The 18260-nt window shown below is 43.5% G+C and overlaps 1 protein-coding gene across 2 annotated transcripts in view; it reads right to left on the bottom strand.

The window, feature by feature from the left end:
• The window catches only part of MTUS2 (microtubule associated scaffold protein 2), a 308744-nt gene that overhangs the window by 44418 nt on the left and 246066 nt on the right, over positions 1–18260 (bottom strand). For both annotated transcript variants that reach the window (XM_028726407.2, XM_028726409.2), the window contains one exon: positions 12745–12956. In XM_028726407.2, coding sequence (XP_028582240.2) covers positions 12745–12956 — 212 coding nt within the window. The remainder of the gene's footprint in view (positions 1–12744; positions 12957–18260) is intronic.

Below are 18260 nucleotides of genomic sequence, written 5' to 3'. Positions count from 1 at the left end.
CAACGTCACTCTTTTCACACTGCACATGCAGAATTTAGTCTCTGGCACAAGCAATTTTTAAAAGGTCACTTACAGCTTTACAGGGTGAGCTATGAGCCCATGAGGCTGACATACAGACTCTGTAGCAATCACAGCTTCATTGTGTGAAGAGTATGGGGGAGACTGACACACTAATACAGATCTCACTCACTGAATGGGATTAGAACTGACCTGGAAGAGTTATGGGCCCTTTCACGAGGTACGCTCAGAATGCCTTTTTGACTCTTATATTTCTTTTGTTTTAGATTATGAGCATAGCTTATCCATCTGACACAGCACAGAAAACAGGTACTTTTAATTCAGGTTACACTGCTTCAATGGCTTTATACAACGAAGTAGCCTATAAATTTGTTTAATAAATGAATAATAAAACCCGGTGAATATATTTTATCCTGTTTCTGTGAAGAGGTTTGAGCTAAAAATCTGCCTTATAAACTTACTTTGTTGACCAGGCCTTTGGTAGAGAAGGATCATGAGAAGGTGAGGCCATGGTTGCTTCATGACTGCAGCAATAGTTGTTTTTTGGTGTGTGTGTGTTATTGTATGATGTGAATTGCAATGTTTAAAGTTTTTTAACGTTAGACAAATCTGTAATCAGTCTGAATATGTAATCTAAAGAGAGTTTTAAAACTGAAATCTGAAGAGGCAAATGACTTTGTTAAGCCTGGGGTAATTTTGAGTTGATTAAACTAACAAATTTATGGAGCAATCCTATGCATACCTCCTTAGAAATAAGTCCCATTGAGTTCAATGGGACCTTCTCCCAAGTACATGCATATAGGATTTCAGCCAATAATAATAATAATCACAATAATATAGTGAAAATTTGGTTATGCAGATCCACATGGTTTGTTATCTCAAATATTCTCTTACTTCTTGGTTATTATTTGCAATAGTGAGACGTTAAGGTAAAGGTACCCCTGCCTGTACGGGCCAGTCTTGACAGACTCTAGGGTTGTGCGCCCATCTCACTCAAGAGGCCGGGGGCCAGCGCTGTCCGGAGACACTTCCGGGTCACGTAGCCAGCGTGACAAAGCTGCATCTGGCGAGCCAGCGCAGCACACGGAACGCCGTTTACCTTCCCGCTAGTAAGTGGTCCCTATTTATCTACTTGCACCCGGGGGTGCTTTCGAACTGCTAGGTTGGCAGGCGCTGGGACCGAGCAACGGGAGCGCACCCCGCCGTGGGGATTCGAACCGCCGACCTTTCGATCGGCAAGCCCTAGGCACTGAGGCTTTTACCCACAGCGCCACCCGTCCCTCGTGAGACGTTATCATGCGTCATATTAATTGATTGTAATTAATTGGCACTATTATAACACTGAGACCATTTGTTCATGCTTCATTTTGGTAAAATGGTGAGAGAAAGAGGTCAGAACCAAGTCCTTGCAATAAAATAAGAAAGAAAAATATTTTCTCTCTCTCCAGAAAAATAAGGAAGACGGACATGTATATGATCTGGAGCATAACAGTTTACAATGAGTTAACTAATAGCTGGTACATCAAGGGCCTTTCTGATATCCCCCCCAAAAAAGCTCTCTTGGAAGTCTGTGTAAGACTGAACCTGGATAGCTTTCATGACATATTTCGTTGATGCAGGGACAGAGAAATGATGAGAGCTGCAGTCCAGCAACAAGTGGGGGGCCACAGGTTCCCCATCCCTGAATTGGCTGGGGATCCAGAAAGTTATTTTTGCCTTGAGTAGGGGTGAATTTGCCACACCCCAACTCCCCTGGGAAAAAAGACTCAAAATGGTTTTGCCCTGGGGAAGAGTTGGGGAATGGTCAGGTGGACCATCAGGCCAATCGGGATGGAGAGGAAGCCACACTTTGTAAGAAACTGGCTCCACCCACCCACCCACACCCCAACACTCCACTCTTCTCTTTGCAGCTTCTTCCTTTCTTCCTTATGGAATATGGGCTTTGCTTGTTGCCTGATGAGTAAGAATTTTGAAGAGAGTGCCTGATTGGTCTTGGGACTCCAGTTTTTTTGCCTACTCCATACTGCTGGGAGTCCTGTCCTTGGGGGTGCTGCTTTGTATTGGTTTAACTGGTTCTCAGCTTGGGCAGGAAAGAAAAGTTAAGATCTGGTGGGCTTAAAACCAGTGGCATTGTTGGGTTAAGGGCACTCTTTGTCACCCAATGCTGTTTTGGCATTGGATCCTTTTGACTTGGCAGGGGCGTTGGGTGAACTTCAACCTAGTGGGGCCACGCTGCATTTGCCAGGTTCACTTACCCAAGGTCCTTTGCAGAAAGGAGGGAGAATTCCATTCCTTTGCTGCAGGGCCACATGCCTCTAAATATGCCCAGGATTATACTTGTTTAATTAATAAGATTTTCTTTTTATGGATTTTTATTGCTATTAGAAAAGGCTTTTTCTATATAGTGAGAAAGTCTGCTAGTAACCCTGAAGAATTAAAAGCTAAAGCTTTATCACATGCCCACAAATAATGAGGCCATTGTGGCAAAGGCCAGAATTTACTGGCACTGTAAGATACTGTGGGGGGAAATCCATCAGCCACTTCGCATGTTGTTACTGTTTTCATTTTTCATTTAGTAAAACAAACAAAAACACAGCAGTTTAGATGCTCAGATGACAAAAACGTCTAGGCAACTACAAAGCGCATTCCTAAAAAGCCATTCTGAAAGTGTCATCTATTTGAATACTGCAGGTGAACTCAATTTCCTCTCCAATAACAAAGGTATCATCTGTGACACCAGCTGCATGGGAGGCTCAGCTTATCAAATTATAAACTTCGCTTAATTCCTTGCCTGTCACAACCACTCTCCTGCAGTGGAAGAGACAAGCTTGTGTCAGAACCTTTTGTGATGCCGTAGCAAATGGGATCCTTATCCATAACAAGGGTCCTCATCCTTGGAAACATTTTGACGGCGGTGGCGACCTAATAATGAAATGCTAAAAAGGAGGGGAAGAAAGTAGAAAGAGAAAACCAGGCTACAAATTCCCACTCAGCCATGAAACTCACTGGGTGACCTTAGGCCAGCCATGGTCTCTTTGCCCACCTTCCCTCCCTCCCTCGCAGGGTTGTTGTGGGGATTAAATAGGGGGGGGGGGGACTATGTACACCACCCTTGATCTCCCCTGAGAAAAAAAAGTGGGATAGCAATGCACCAAACAAATAATATAGTGAGTTCAGTAGACCTCACTGAACAACTCTCAGCTGCACCAAAGTCACAGATATTGGGAGTAAGAAATGGATGAATCCACCTAAGCCTACAGAGAACTCCTTGGTGGATGGGGAGGGAGGTGTTTGCTCACTGAATGCTCTTCTGAGGGGTGGAATCCAATGCACTTGCTCCGTTAGTGCAAGGATTTTGGAACGTTTCCTACTTTTCCTCCTGCTGTGCACACCCTGCACCCTTCCCAAATCTGCTCCAAAGGGTTGGGGGAACCCTCAGGACAGATTTAGGGGGCCATAAGGGGGAGAGGAAGAAGGGAGGGGAGTTCTGTTGCCCAAGCAGAAATCAAAATTATCGTCATCCAGTGCCATACTGGCTACGACCCTTTGATCGATTTGTGACGTTTTAATCTACTTTTCAAAATTTGTATATTGTATGTTTCATTTCCCCCCAGCAGCTGTGGCCATAAGGATTGGTAGGGCAGAAGGAAGGAGGAGCGACAGCAGGTGCCACTATAGTCAATAGCAAGCAGAGTACTGATTCTGGTTTTGTCCCCATCTTCCTCCCTGCTGACTTCTACACCCAGGGAAACACTGTGACGAAGGAGGAGGCAGCTGATAGGGAGTGCCACCTCCTGGGCTGCTTGTGAGTAGACAGGCAGGCAGGTGGGATTGGCTGACGTGGCTGGGACACTGCCCCATTTGCCTTAATGGACTAGCTGTCACTCACTGTAAGGCCACTGTGAGACACATAGGAGTGTGAGAAATAAAAAGGGGGCAGAGATGGTGAACACAGCCATTTTGTTCCTCTCTCAACTCAGTATGAACTGGAAAAAATAAAAACTGGAATACAAAGTCTTCCATTCATTCCTGACTAAATCATGCCCTTAATGTAGAGAAAATTAGGCTTAAATACTCTTGAAACCCACTGGACACATTAACTGGTGACAATCAGAGAGGGGCAGCTGCAATGAGAGTGACCCTGGGACCCAGTCCTCATCTCCTTTCACTCTGATTGGCTGCAATCAGCACAAAAAATGAGAATTATTATTATCAATGACTAACAAGCTCGCCTTTCATGCTGCTTGGGGTGGCTCTTGGACTCTAGAGGCAGGGACGCTGCTACTTAAATAGTAACAGGTCTTTGACACACACACCAACCCTAGACCACTCAACCTTTGTTTGTAACTGAGCTATGTTGTCCCTAGCTTATGTTTAGACTTTTTCCATCCAGAGTGTTCCATCAGCAGGTTATCAGAATAGCTGCTGTGTCGTGCCTAACATGACTAGAGCTACAATGTCAGACCATAATCAAATTGCAAAGCAGGCAACCTCCAATTCCCTTCTCCCTGTAATTTAATTAAGCATGCTAATGTTATTTCGGAGGAGTAAACTGCAAAGGGAAATAGGACAGTAAGTAATGATGTTTCACATAACACTAAATGACGTTATCTGCAGTGCAGAAAGAAACCAATCAAAGGGTTTGTGTGGATAACCTCTCGTTTTCTGTCAGGGAAGATACAATCATGGAGTGATGCATTTACAGTGACTGAAAACTTCTGCATTTTTATTGAGCTTCAGTTCAAGATGTAGTTCATTTTGGAAATGAAAGGCAAGACTCCTCCCACATAGACACACCCTATCTCTCCTGTGTGAGTTGGTAGAGCATGAGACTCTTAATCTCAAGGTTGTGGGTTCAAGCCCCACATTGGGCCAAAGATTCCTGCATTGCAGGGGGTTGGACTAGATGACCCTGTGGTCCCTTCCAGCTCTAGGATTCTATGAAATAATTGCTACCAAACTGGATTTACAGTGGTACCTCGGGTTAAGTACTTAATTCATTCTGGAGGTCCATTCTTAACCTGAAACTGTTGTGGTTCGAGGACCCGACCCCCGCAATGTGAAATGAATACGCAAGGACACGTGATCTAAGGTTAATGGGCAAGAAAAGGCCACAACTTTATTGATTACAGCAGTGAAAAGGTATTGGCTTAGGCATTGGATGTCTAAAACAAGTGGGTTTATTCACCAGTAGGTGGAGCCTGTTGATGCTAATCCAACTATAGGCTATCCCCTGATGACACCGAGGGTCGTGCCATGGCCTCCCGCCAAGCAGGCATTGGACAGAATACATGACCGCCAGATTCCTTTAACGGAATACCCAAAAATTGAAGGCATAGGCGATGGCCACCCCTAGCCCTTCGACACACCACAACACATTATTCCAATGCCTAACCTACCCACCAATACCACAAAAGTTGTGACGATTGCTACGAGGTAGGCGAAAAAACCAAAAAGCCTAATGCCAAATGGAAAAATTCCTACCAGGCCCCCCAGACAACCGGGGCGACCAACCTAAGGTCCATAGCAAGGCCAATGACCTAAGCCCTAACTAAAAGGGAGTGGAGGGTGGGTGACTCGTGACGGGACGACGAGGAGGAATGAGGCCAGGGAAAGGCTGGCGCCGCAGCAAAAGCTGCTGTAAACGCCCCCTCAGAGGCACCTGGTTGGGTGCCTGCCGAGGGGCGTGGGCGCCAGCCAGGTGAGAGGAGGAGGCAGGGGGCTAACGCCCCCTGCTAGGGGCGGTGCTCGGGCTCCCGCCCACAACCACTCCGCTCTCTTTCAGGGAGGAGAGTCTTTCTTAACCTGAAGCACCACTTTAGCTAATGGCGCCTCCTGCTGCTGCTGTGCTGCCGGAGCACGATTTCTGTTCTCATCCTGAAGCAAAGTTCTTAACCCGAGGTCCTATTTCTGGATTAGCGGAGTCTGTAACCTGAAGCGTATGTAACCCGAGGTACCACTGTACATCAATGCAGAGGATTGGTGGTTTTGTTTTTTTGTTATTTTGTTATTGATGCAGCCACACAAGTTTAAAAGGAACACATAACTTTAAATTTAAAACATGGCATTCACATACATTTCAATGAAGTTAAACTATTTTATATTCTAACTGCATCTCCTGAAAACAGAAAGCTGCTTATTATGGCTTAAAAACTGCCAAGACAGTCAGGCAATCTGTACTGCAACAATATATTTTAGCAGAGCATTTGTGAATAGCACCATCAGATTATTTGTTTTTAAAAAAGGATTGTGTTTCATCCTGAACCCAAGAGACAAACAAAAAATCAGCTTTCCATAAATAAAGGGTCAGGCTGAATAGCACCATTTCTGCAATATGTTACTTTAATGCTTTTAAGCTGATGTTTTGGGATGTCAGTTATGTAATTATTTATTGACAAAAAAACCTAATTAAAGGAAATAATATTTGCTGCAGGCACATTCTTTTTCGGTCCCCAATCCTAGAAAAACAAAGGAAGGCAAGAAAAGTCTCCAGATGTTACATGTGTGTGATAATCATTGTGCACTGCAAACTATTGGCTGACCAATGTTTACTCAATCTTTATGATAGCAGGTCCCTGTCATCTACACATTAATGAACAGAGTGCCTCTGAGTGCAGTCTGAAGCCAGGATTCCCCCCCCCCCCCCCCCAGAACTGAGTTTACAATCCTATCACACAAAAATCCATTCCTGGCCAGCTTTTTTTCCCATTGCAGCAGCCTGATTTAGGTGGGATAAGTAATTTTTTTGTTGCTATTATTGAACAGTTGTACATCAGACAGGGGGAAAAGCCATGTACTGGATGTGCAGGAAACCCGGAGTCCATGCCAGGCCATAATTGCCACTCACCAGGGACAAAGGTATGGAGTCCTTGTCAATCTACTGCAAATCACCCAGAGAGATTTTCTACATTTTGTCCCAAACTAGTTTATGGTTGCAATGTAACTGAATATCCACCCTATTAGGTCCCACCTACACTATATGTTCAAATCATCACCATCACATTTTAAACAGTCATGGCTTCCCAACAAAGAATCCTGGGAACTGAGTTTGTTAAGGGTGCTGTGAGTTGTTAGGAGAGCCCTATCTCTCTCATGGGCCTACAGTTCTCAGAGTGGTTTAACAGCCAAGCCCTCTACCCAAGGAACTCTGGGAACTGGAACTCAGGCCAAGGGGAATTGAGCTCTCCCAAGAACCCTCAGCAACCATAACCAAACTACAGTTCTCAGAATCCTTGGCGGGGAGGCATGATTTTAAAGTGTTATGCTTTAAATGGAGAGCACAGATGGGGCTTCACTGAGAAGAAATGGGGGAACCATTCTTTTACACACGTATTACATGATTTAGCACATGGAACAGCATTTTCCTGGAATCCGAAGATAGCATTTTGCTCAGTGCAGAAACTATGCAATACCAGATGAGGAATACAAATCCTAGCACCTGCTCCTCTGCTGCCATATTTGGAAAGAATCAGCAAGTAAATTGCTTTGCGAAAAGTGTGTGCGTGTGTGTGCATGTCCTTGCTCTGAGCCAGTAGGGGGGTGCCTATGTTCAGCCTAATTGGACAAGTTAGCAGCTTCCAGAGCTTGCAAGCTGAAAAGGTAAAAATGTAATCAGTGCTAATTAAGGGCTAATTATCTCCAATTTGGAATTGACCACCAGGTGTTCAAAGAGGTGGAGGAGAGAAAAAAAGGATGCTGTGACATAGACATTGTATGGCTTAGGGTGTGTTAGCTCTCTTCCATCTTCCTCGCGGACCCATTTTGCATTCTGTGATGGTAAAAGGGTGCAATATTTTCAGATTCCCATCTGTTTCTGAGCCCCAAGTATACACATGTAAACAAGCCCAAGTCTATGATTCCAGCCTGTCTTTGAACTGAATTCATGCCTCTTATTTAATGCCTGCTATGCCAGCAGCAGCAACTGCCTGTACACAGCAGGAGAAGGCCACAAGCCTACAGGTACTTACTGGATTTCAAAAATCCAGAAATTTACAGTCAGGTCATATGTCTCCTTATCTGCATGGAAAAGTCCAGGACTGAAATTGGACACAATAAGGACCTGGATGGTAGGATGCTGGTGAGAAAAGGAATTATATTCACACACACTTAACTCATACTAAGCATGACACCTCTGCTTTCGGGGCATACTGCTAACCCCATAATTAAAACCAAGAAAACGTGTGTGTGTGTGTGTGTGTGATATTTTGATATTTCCATTTATTCAGATTGCATGCCTAAATGTATGCCAGTGTCAGGACTTGATCAGGACTCTGTGGGCAGCCATTTCTGAATCTAGGCCTGGAGGCAAAGGGAGAAGATGGAAACCTAAGAACCATGAAGAAGGAGTTTGAAGGCCAGTATGTATGGAAGTGAGAGCTGGACCATAAAGAAGGCTGATCGCCAAAGAATTGATGCTTTTGATTTATGGTGCTGGAGGAGACTCTTGAGAGTCCCATGGACTGCAAGAAGATCAAACCTATCCATTCTGAAGGAAATCAGCCCTGAGTGCTCACTGGAAGGACAGATGAAGGACAGTGAAGCTGAGGCTCTAATACTTTGGCCACCTCATGAGAAGAGAAGACTTCCTGGAAAAGACCCTGATGTTGGGAAAGATGGAGGGCACAAGGAGAAGGGGACGACAGAGGACAAGATGGTTGGACAGTGTTCTCGAAGCTACCAGCATGAGTTTGACCAAACTACGGGAGGCAGTGGAAGACAGGAGTGCCTGGCGTGCTCTGGTCCATGAAGAGTCGGACATGACTAAACGACTAAACAACAACAGGTTTTGCTCTTCTGATAAGGCCAAGGCAGGAGGTCCAAGTGCTAGCAATTTCACCTGGCCAGTCCAGAGGTTTTTCTTTGCCTGCCAAACACAAGGGCAAATTCTACGTATTCCTTCCCCTGTTGCACCTGAAGAGGGCACCAATACTTAACCAGGCAAAGTTGTAGGGTAATTGTCAAGCTTATCCACACTTACCTTGTTTCTCATTCTTTGTAGGCTGAGGTCCATGCTCTACCACTCTGCGTCTGAGTGTCTCCTCCCCCACACTTCCTCCGTGAAAACCCAATATTTAAAGCTGAATCAGAGGAGACACTGAACATTAAAGAATAGGTTTTTGTGGGGCAAAAAAAGAGGGGGCACTCAGACACCCAGCTTTAAATTGCAGGCCATGAGAGGAAAGGATGGAGGAAAGGTACGGTAAGTGTGGATAAGCCTTTAGCTTCTGTATCTGCTCCTGGTTTTCCAAATCAAGCCCTTGGGCTCTTGAGAGGCAAAACACACATGGATTCATAGTGTCAGGCTCTAAGGCAGAACAATAGATGTAATGCTTTATTGCTCAACCATATTCATACTGAGCTTCTTTCAGGGCTGTGAGGTTCTGGCCTCCAACCCTTAGCTGCACCACCAGTCTATTTCAAGGTAATTAGTGCACATGACAATACAGCTAGAAATGTGTTAGAAAATATTTTGTCTTGTTCAGGCAAGATCTATTATTGGAGAGAAAATATATTAATAATAAAGTTGCAGTCTTATTAGTATCTGTATTTCTTTTGGATGTATAACCTCCATTTTTAAGTGCTAAACTCAGATGGTTCATTTTTTGCCGTTTCAGGATACTCCCTAGCTACCAGAGCTTTAAATATGTGTTAGTTATGTATATTCACAACATTCTGTGTGTGTTTTGATGTTTTTGTAGTCTTCTTAGGTAGATTGTTTATTTTGATAGAGCAGTTTGCAAAATTCTGAATCCTGAAAAAAAAACAAAAAACCTTGGACTATGTGAATGAATTATCTGGAACGGAATTAGTTCCTTTATAGAGGTGGTAAACTAGAGCTCCTTTTTAAAATGAACTTTCCAAACACTGTCCTGTGCACATTCACAGGTGATGGCAATGACATTTGAACAATATTAAAGTTGCAAAGTGTTCTGTATAGTGGAAGCAAAAACCTGCAACAATAACCAGAATTGAAATTTTGAATCCAGTGGATCTTACCTTTCATTTTGAAATAAAGAGTCCACTGTTTTATTTGATTTGTTTTGTTGTGTTGTGTTTCATGATGGGCGTAAAGCCGAATAAACATTTTGGATTTGAAATAAAGAAAGTCCTGTGAAGCTTGAAAGTTTCCTTTCATTCAACTCTTGTTAAAACCAACCAGTTAAAAGCAACCAAATTATTCTCTTAGAACCAATGTAGGAACCACCCTCTGCTTTACCTATCATGCTATTTTATGTTATTTCCCCAGCAGATGTCACTATTGCCCCTTGTAACACAGAGATTTCAGATTTAATTTTGTTGCTTGAAATTGGGCCAGAGTATTTCTTCACTGATTATTTGACTGGTGTAACTTGCCCTAGGTTGGCAGTAACTGATATTAGAGATTTCCCAGTGTCTTGCTACATGAAATGACCAATTCATTTTGGGAGACAACCGTTTACCCAGAGCCAGCATCTTCAGCACCAAGGCCAGCGCACAAAGCAGTCTCCACTTTCCCATCAAGTGCGATGTTCCCAACAATATGTCAATAGTTGCTACAAATGCCTATCCAAGGTCAAAGTTTGACCCTTGCTCATTAGTTTGCTAATTAATAACTAATTAACAGACATCAGTCCATGAGCGTGGTAATCACTCACTGTATAAGTGACTAACTGCCTGTGCCAAACCACTGCTTTCATTTCCCCCCAGTTTCAATGCACAAGATAATAGCAAGATCCCCGTTTGTATAATTTGTTATGTGGCTGGCCAAGGAATCTGCACATATAGATCACTCTGAATTTTAGCTCTTTGTTTCGTTTCACAGCAATTTCCTCTGCTTTCCTCTCTTGAAGTACTTACATCACTGCTATAAATCAAATGCAAACAATAAAGTTGGCATGCTGCTTATAAATGGATTCTAAAGGAAGCGACAAATTAAGACTATAATATGCACCACCCTAATTCTTCTGCTTTGTATGGGGATCCAGCTATGGAACATTTGTTTACTTGACTGATCTCATTCCCTTTTAGCACAGTACATCACTGATGCATGTGTGGTTCAATGACTATGTATAGCCAGAATGAGCCGAGCCATCCTGGTGTCTTTTAGATAAAACATTTAAGTCCCAGTTCCATGGTAGGAAGTAGCTCTGGGGAAACCCAAGCCTGTTGCTGGCTTCTGTCCCATCTTAACTGGCCTTAGAGCAAATGTGGGGAACATTTGGCCTTCCAGATGTTGCTGAAGGACAACTCCCATCAATCCCAGCAAGCATGGTCAATGGCCAAGGATGTCGGGAGCTGTAGTTCAGCAGCAACCAGAGCAACAAAGGTCCCACACCTGCCCTACAGCTTGTTGATGTGGTCCTCCCCGTCCTCAATAACCCAAACTGGGATCTGGATATCTAGCATCTCACTGCTTTCAAGTTATCTGCACCTGCATGGGACAGATTAGATACTATTCTTACCTGAATTCATTGAACCTGCCTGAAAATTTATTTATTTATTTAAATTCTAGACTGCCCATTGACCGATAAAGTTGTCTGGCTTTTTTTTTGCTTTTTTTTGCCTGCTTATAGAAATACTGTAAAATGTTGCAGCAGTTTTCAACCTGTGGGTCCCCAGATGTTGTTGGACTACAACTCCCATCATCCCTGAGCTCTGGCCTTGCTAGCTAGGGGTGATGGGAGTTGTAGTTCAACAACATTTGTGGACCCACAGGTTGAGAAAGGCTGGTTTACAGTCTTTTTCTTGCTTTCAGTTTTTGAGTTTCAAAAACACATGAACTAAAGCAAAACTCTTTCCATATACTCCGGGGTCAGAAGTGCTGCCCTAGGTTTCTTCTAATGGAGATGACTCACATTTCGTTTCTACCTATTGGAATTGTGTAACATGTGAATCATCTCCATTAGAAAAACCCAGGACAGCACTTCTCATCCAGGAGTATTAAAGGCAATTGTTCTATATTGCAGTCCAGATGTTTTGGACTGCAAATCCCATTATGCTTGACCACTGGCCATGCTGCCTGAGGCAGATGGGAGTTGTAGTCCAAAACATCCAGCGGGCATGAGAATGGGGAGGACACATCTACATGTCTATATAACATGTAAGCATTGCAATATGAAGTGCACAATTATAAAAGGGAGATGGTGTTCTACTATCCCAGATGTGGCATTGTCAAGAACATTGGGCAGATTAAATGAAGCTGCTACACTAGCAGAACCAGTGCAATGACTCCCGCTAGCACAATGGGACTCACCCCAGCCCCCCCACTCCCTTGCACCCTCTCCAAATCTGTTTCTCTCCTCTGTATAGGGGACACATGTTTCTCCTTCACTGGTAATCTTGGGCTCTAGCATTCCTAATGCAAAGCAACAAAGACTGCAGACACAGCTGCCAACACACAGCCACCATCTTGCATTTTCTCCTGCTTCAAACAAGGTAACCATTAAGCGCTGTCATTTCCACACAAATTGTTGACACTGTGGCATGTACCTCCCTTGTACTGAAGACTGCAGTCCTGGTGCAAGATGGATGGCAATGGCTGAGGTTGCCTTGCTCAATATTGTTCCTTGTTTAAACACTATCTCCACAATTTCCCCCCCTCTGATAAAGGTTTTGCATCAGGATCAACATGACACGCCTCTACCACCTATGATAACCAGAAGCCACTGGAAAAGAGGGAAATAATATTGCATGGGTTTAGGTACCAACAAGAACATTTGGAACGTGATAGCAAAAAAGAAACCTTACTTTCTGAAAGAAATGCTGTGTTGTGATAACAAAGACATCAAAGCCGCAGCTGGTTCTCTTAAGTTCCTCCTGGATGCAGCTGAATTTCCTGGCCTGTTCATCACACTTCTCCTTCATTTGCTGGATGAGCTGCCGCTCAGCCTCTCGAGTCTGCAAGTCAGGCTTGGTGGAAAATCCATTCCTTGGAACGGGTGACCTTTGTTTAGGGTGTCCTGCAAGAAGCAATAAAGAATACCCAAGGCTGTAATCAGTTACTTTATATGTACGGACACAGCTTTTCTCAGTTATAAGGCTCTTGAGACTTGCCTCTATGGTTGTTGTTTTTTTGTGTGTTATAAGAATTTGCTCACAGTACAAAATAAAAGCACCAGCCCATAAAAACAAAACTTTATTCTCAGGGGGAGGGTTCCAGTATGGCATGGCATGGCTGTAAGTATACGACTTAATAGTTTTATGGATCTTCTAGTCGCTAGTGAATAGTGTTTGATTCTCTCAGATTACTGTTTTATACTTGTAGTTAGACAAACCAACATTTTCTGTTGGGAAGGCTTGAGAGTGAGGTATGTTATGTGGAAGACTGCTAAGGACAAATTTGGGAGATATTACTTGGCGGGGGAGGGAAGTGAGGTCACAGCTTCCATATCAGTTATTTTGTTTAGTTGCCAATGATGCTGTATACATGGAGTTTTGTGGTATTTTTGTATTTGATTCTTATTTGTAAGAGAACACTTTGTTTTCCTGTTAATTACGCTGGTTTAAATGTGCGTTTCATACTTGACATTCCTTTCTAGCATTTTATTTTGATATTCTGTAATGTTGCATTTAATGCTTTAAGGAAGGTTGTAAACCACTTTGATAAAACCCCAAATATAAATGGGTATATATCAAAAGAAGACAGAACTCAGTGTACCACATGACTTGGCCTGCCCTCCCCCCGCTAAGGTAACCTGCTGCCCTTATTTTATCTTAGTTTAGTTAGAAAATATGTGGAAAGAGTAATTTAATATTTAACTGTAAATTTATGTAAGGTTATTTTTTTCTTTGTATGTGCGGATTTAAGATACTGTATGATATCTTTGAATTTCAATAAAGGATTTTATTTTTTTAAAAGGTAACCTGCTGCCTTCAGGTGTGGTGGAAGATGCTATACCATTACCATTGTTGAAGTAAGATTCTACTGCTAGTCCAGTTGAGGTATGAACATGGAATCGTAGGAGAGAGCCACCCAAGGCCAGTCCAAGACATTCTGGCACCTGAGGTGACCCACAAAATGGCACCGCTTCCCCACGAGGGAAGAAGGGAAGGCATGAAGATTGACACCAGGAACAAAGGGGGAATAAGGATCTACATCGGGATTCACTGCCCTTACAGATCTTGTCACCTGAGGTGGTTGTCTCATGGAAGGGCCGGCCCTGGAGCCATTTTGTCCTTCACCTCAGGCAGCAAAATGTCTTGGGCTGGCCCTAGAGGGGAGAACGGTTGTCTCCAACCAAAGCCTCATGTGCAATATATGTTAAAAGCAGTAGAATACCACTTTTTAAATAAACAGCCATGGCTTCCGGCAAAGAAACTTGGGAGCTGTAGTTTGTTAAGGATGCTGTGAGTTGTTAAGAGACCCCGATTCCTCTTGCAGAGCTGCAATTCCCAGAGTGCTTTAACAGTTAATCTTTCTTCCCAGGGAACTCTGGGAACTGTAGCTCTGTGAGATTAGTGGGGGTCTCCCAACAGCTCTCAGCATCCTTAACAAGCTGCAGTTTGCAGGATGCTTTGGCCCATGACAGTATTTTTGCATGGTCTCTTTTGAGCAGCAGAATCCATTTGATACATCTGAAGCTATATAAGAACAAAAGGATTCAAGCTGTCTTGCAATGCCATGGATAATTTCATAGAGCTGGCATTGGGAAAGAAAACTCAGCTCCGGGATGCCTAAGAGACGCTGAATAAGGAATGTGCTTTTTCTCAGGTTATTATTCGAGAGTAGAACTTAAAATATCCATGCATTCATGTTTTAAATCAACTATGCTACACAGGCAAGACACATCCATCCTGCCATCCTTTCACTAACAAGTGACAGCTAAATCGCCCCACAAGAATTCCCCTTATGTGGCATGAAAGATGTCACTGTGAAAGTGCAATGCTTAAGTTTAACGATGACACACGCACATATTTTTTATAGGATCTACTTATTACCCATGGAGTGGTGGCAGCTCCTGATGCTGTCACTATGATGGGGGGAGAGAAAGACGCAATGGCAACTGTGGGTGGGTTATCACCACTGCCTTGCCTATCTCACAAGGGAATCAGAAAAAAGGGAACAGTCTCTGCATCAGTCTGCCCCAACCTGGTACCCTTGAGATGTTTTGGACTACAACTCCCATCAGTCCCAGACACAATGGCCAATATTTAGGGATGATGGGAGCTGCAGTCCAAAAACTTATTGAAGGTACCAGGTTGGTGCGGACTATTTGGAAGCTGATGCACCAACTGTTCCTTTATGAGACAGGCAAGTGGTGATAACTTTTGTCAGTGTTGTCTCCTACCCAGGTTGTCATTGCATATCTCCTCCTCAAGCACCAGGTTGTGGAAGGCTGATCTATGAAAAGAGTTATGTATTTCCAAGGCCCCACAGCGGAAGGTTTCTATCACTTTCCTGGGAGGTCAGGTAAGCCCCACTATCCCATCATACACTACACATTTTTTATTAACCACAGTTTACCTTAACTGTGGTCTGTCAAAACAAGTGAACTTCTTAAACTGTGGTTTGAAGTTGGCTTGCTTTAACAAACCATAGTTCAGATGGACTGCAGTTTTTCCACATTCTGACAAAATGAAAAGCTGTGGTTAAATAAAAAAAAGACAGAGAAGACAGTTTCTGTAGTCCTCCTCCTGTTTGTGCCAGAAGAGGGCAAGTCTGAGGCTTACCTCAGCTTATTCCTGTCATGATAAGCCATTGTTTATCAAGACATGTTTCATCATGATTTTGAGAAATTTTACTATTAGTTACCCCAATGGACACTGCAAAAGCCATGCAATGACATTTACACAGAAAATAAAGGGGTGTGTGTAGTCAAGCCTGAAATAATTAAATAACCCTTTAGCATATATATACTGAAGCTTCAATGGAGACTGCAAATGAGTGGGTTTGTGTTTCACACAACTGTCCAGAAGAATAAATAGAACTTTTTCACAAGGCTTCAAATCTCAAGGAATTCACTGACCTCATTTCTAGCAACATAGCAAGATAAAACCACTTGGGTTTTATTTCTTTTTAAAAAGAGATCCAGCTAATACATACAAGTCACACTATGCAGTCTGACAGGCCAAGAAACACAATTATTGTGAAACAGGACACAGTTTGGCAGTAATTCCAGCTAGACCTCCCAGCTGCCCTAGATATTTCTACCACCTTTCTACACTATTGTTTTTACACAGCTGACCTCAGCCTTCAAACAGAATCTCCTGTGGCCCAATGATCAGCCACAAGCCTCTTACAAACTGCAGGTGCTGAAGAGCACTTGCGACAAATTTATCTAGAAAGGGTGAATGAGAAAACAGTCTAGGGAATGGAAAATCTTCTTTCCCAGTGACATTTTAAAACACCAATATGTATGCTTGACTAGAGATGTGAAAAAGCATAGATTTCTGTTCTGTTCTATATTTGCTGTATGCAGTGTTGTTTCTGTTCTGCTACAGTTCACCTTCACGAAAACTACATTTTTGCCCCACTGTCTGCTATGGTTAATTTTTACATAATTAATTAACTAATTAAGTGATTCCACACCATTCATCTCAATGCAGAGGAAACAAACTGCAAATGGGGGGAGGGTAGTAATCAATTACACATTTGTCTATATCATTTGCGAACTGATCAACAACAGGAAATTCCAAATACATTTGATGGATTGGTTTCAATTCCGGATATGGGACAAATAAGTGAACATAGGCAATTCCCACTCCTATTTCTGTTGTCATCACAGTCTCTGACATCTCTAGGCTTTAGGCTATATACAGCTATGGATTCCACAGCAGATCTTCAGAGAGATCAGTGGGTGAAGATTTTTGCAACGTTGTAAGGCATCATACCATTCCTTCGGGGTTGATCTAAACATTACAGCCTTGCACAATGAATGCAGCCTTTTAAATAATATTCAGTTGAAGATGCTCCATACAGACATTTTTTCAGTGCAGTTTTTGCAAATCCCTGTGCTTAATTTCACATTTTCTTTGCCATCCTCTTTATCAACCATAAACTCTGCAGAGCTTATTGAGCTGGCCCAAGCATCATGCTGAGTGAGGGAGCCACATCAGCCGGCTGATTCTGGGAGCTATGAGAGGGCAGCAAATTGCTAGTTTTAAAATTTATTCTTACTGTATTTTCAGTCCCAGGGAGAGGCACTTGTAGGATTTTCTACCTCAGGTGTCATGGAACTGCCATCGGCTCAGGGAAGAGAGGGGAAGGAGCGAATGGATTACAGAGAGCCCCCAGGGATCGTGAGAAGCAGTACCTCCTCAGCGGAAGAAAGAAGCCACGCCTCCAGTGAGGAGGAGACTCAGGGCTCGGAAGCTGCAAGGCGGTGCCAGGACACTTTGGCTGAGCAAAGCAGGGAGGAGGGAGGTCCCCCGGTGTCCATGCCTTTTCTGCGCAGTAAGCTAAAGCGCAGAGAAAGCAGGAGCAGACTGGGCGTCAAAAGACTACTCTGCTGGGGAAGATTCAAGGACCGCCCACTCTCAGATTCTGCCAGTGAATGAGCCAGCCACGGGAGAGTGGCGCTCTGCACAGAGAAAGTTTATTTTGGCATCAAAAGCAAGGCTTCACAGCCGAGCAGGGAGGCATTTGCCTACTTGCTCTCGAGCAACCCCTTGGTACCTTAACATCAGGTGCTAAAAGAACTTGGCTAGCTTGGGCTACTACGCACCTTGACACATATGTGTGCCTGATCAGATGCTGGCTCTCAGTGAATTTGCATTTCCTGATGTAATGTGTATCGGTGCTTGAACCTGATGTAAATAATCAAAACAAAAGGGATATGTTTATCTTGTGCGTAAAATTCTGTGCATTTGCTAATCCAATGAGCTGCTGCATGGAGGAAGCAGATGACACAACCAGGTGCCAGCATCCCAGTATGTTTGTTAGAGGAGAATACTACTGCCTGTGTTGCAGCTGCTGCCTACAATGCCATTGTATTGCCTTTGTGCAGCACAGATGTGCCAAGCAAGAGTTCCAGACAGAAAGGACAAATGGGGGGAAAGGGGAGGCAGTGGCTGCGTTTGCACATAGAACTAAGCCAAGAGGTGTGGCTTAATAAAACATACTGTGCATGAACTGTGTACTCATGCACATAGCCAGATTGCTCTTGCTTCATATGTCAGGTGGATTTGTTATCCTCAGGTGGATTTGTTACCCAACTGTGGTTTGTTTCACCCTAAGAAGCCAGGATTCGCAAGCCCACAAGCAGCTATATGGCTAAGGGCTAGCTAGCGATCCTGGCTTGTTCAGGTTAAACAAACCACAGTCC

This window comes from Podarcis muralis, chromosome 4 (assembly GCF_964188315.1).
Source record: "Podarcis muralis chromosome 4, rPodMur119.hap1.1, whole genome shotgun sequence".
In the NCBI taxonomy this organism is placed as follows: domain Eukaryota; kingdom Metazoa; phylum Chordata; class Lepidosauria; order Squamata; family Lacertidae; genus Podarcis; species Podarcis muralis.
This window is presented reverse-complemented; position numbering and strand designations above follow the sequence as displayed.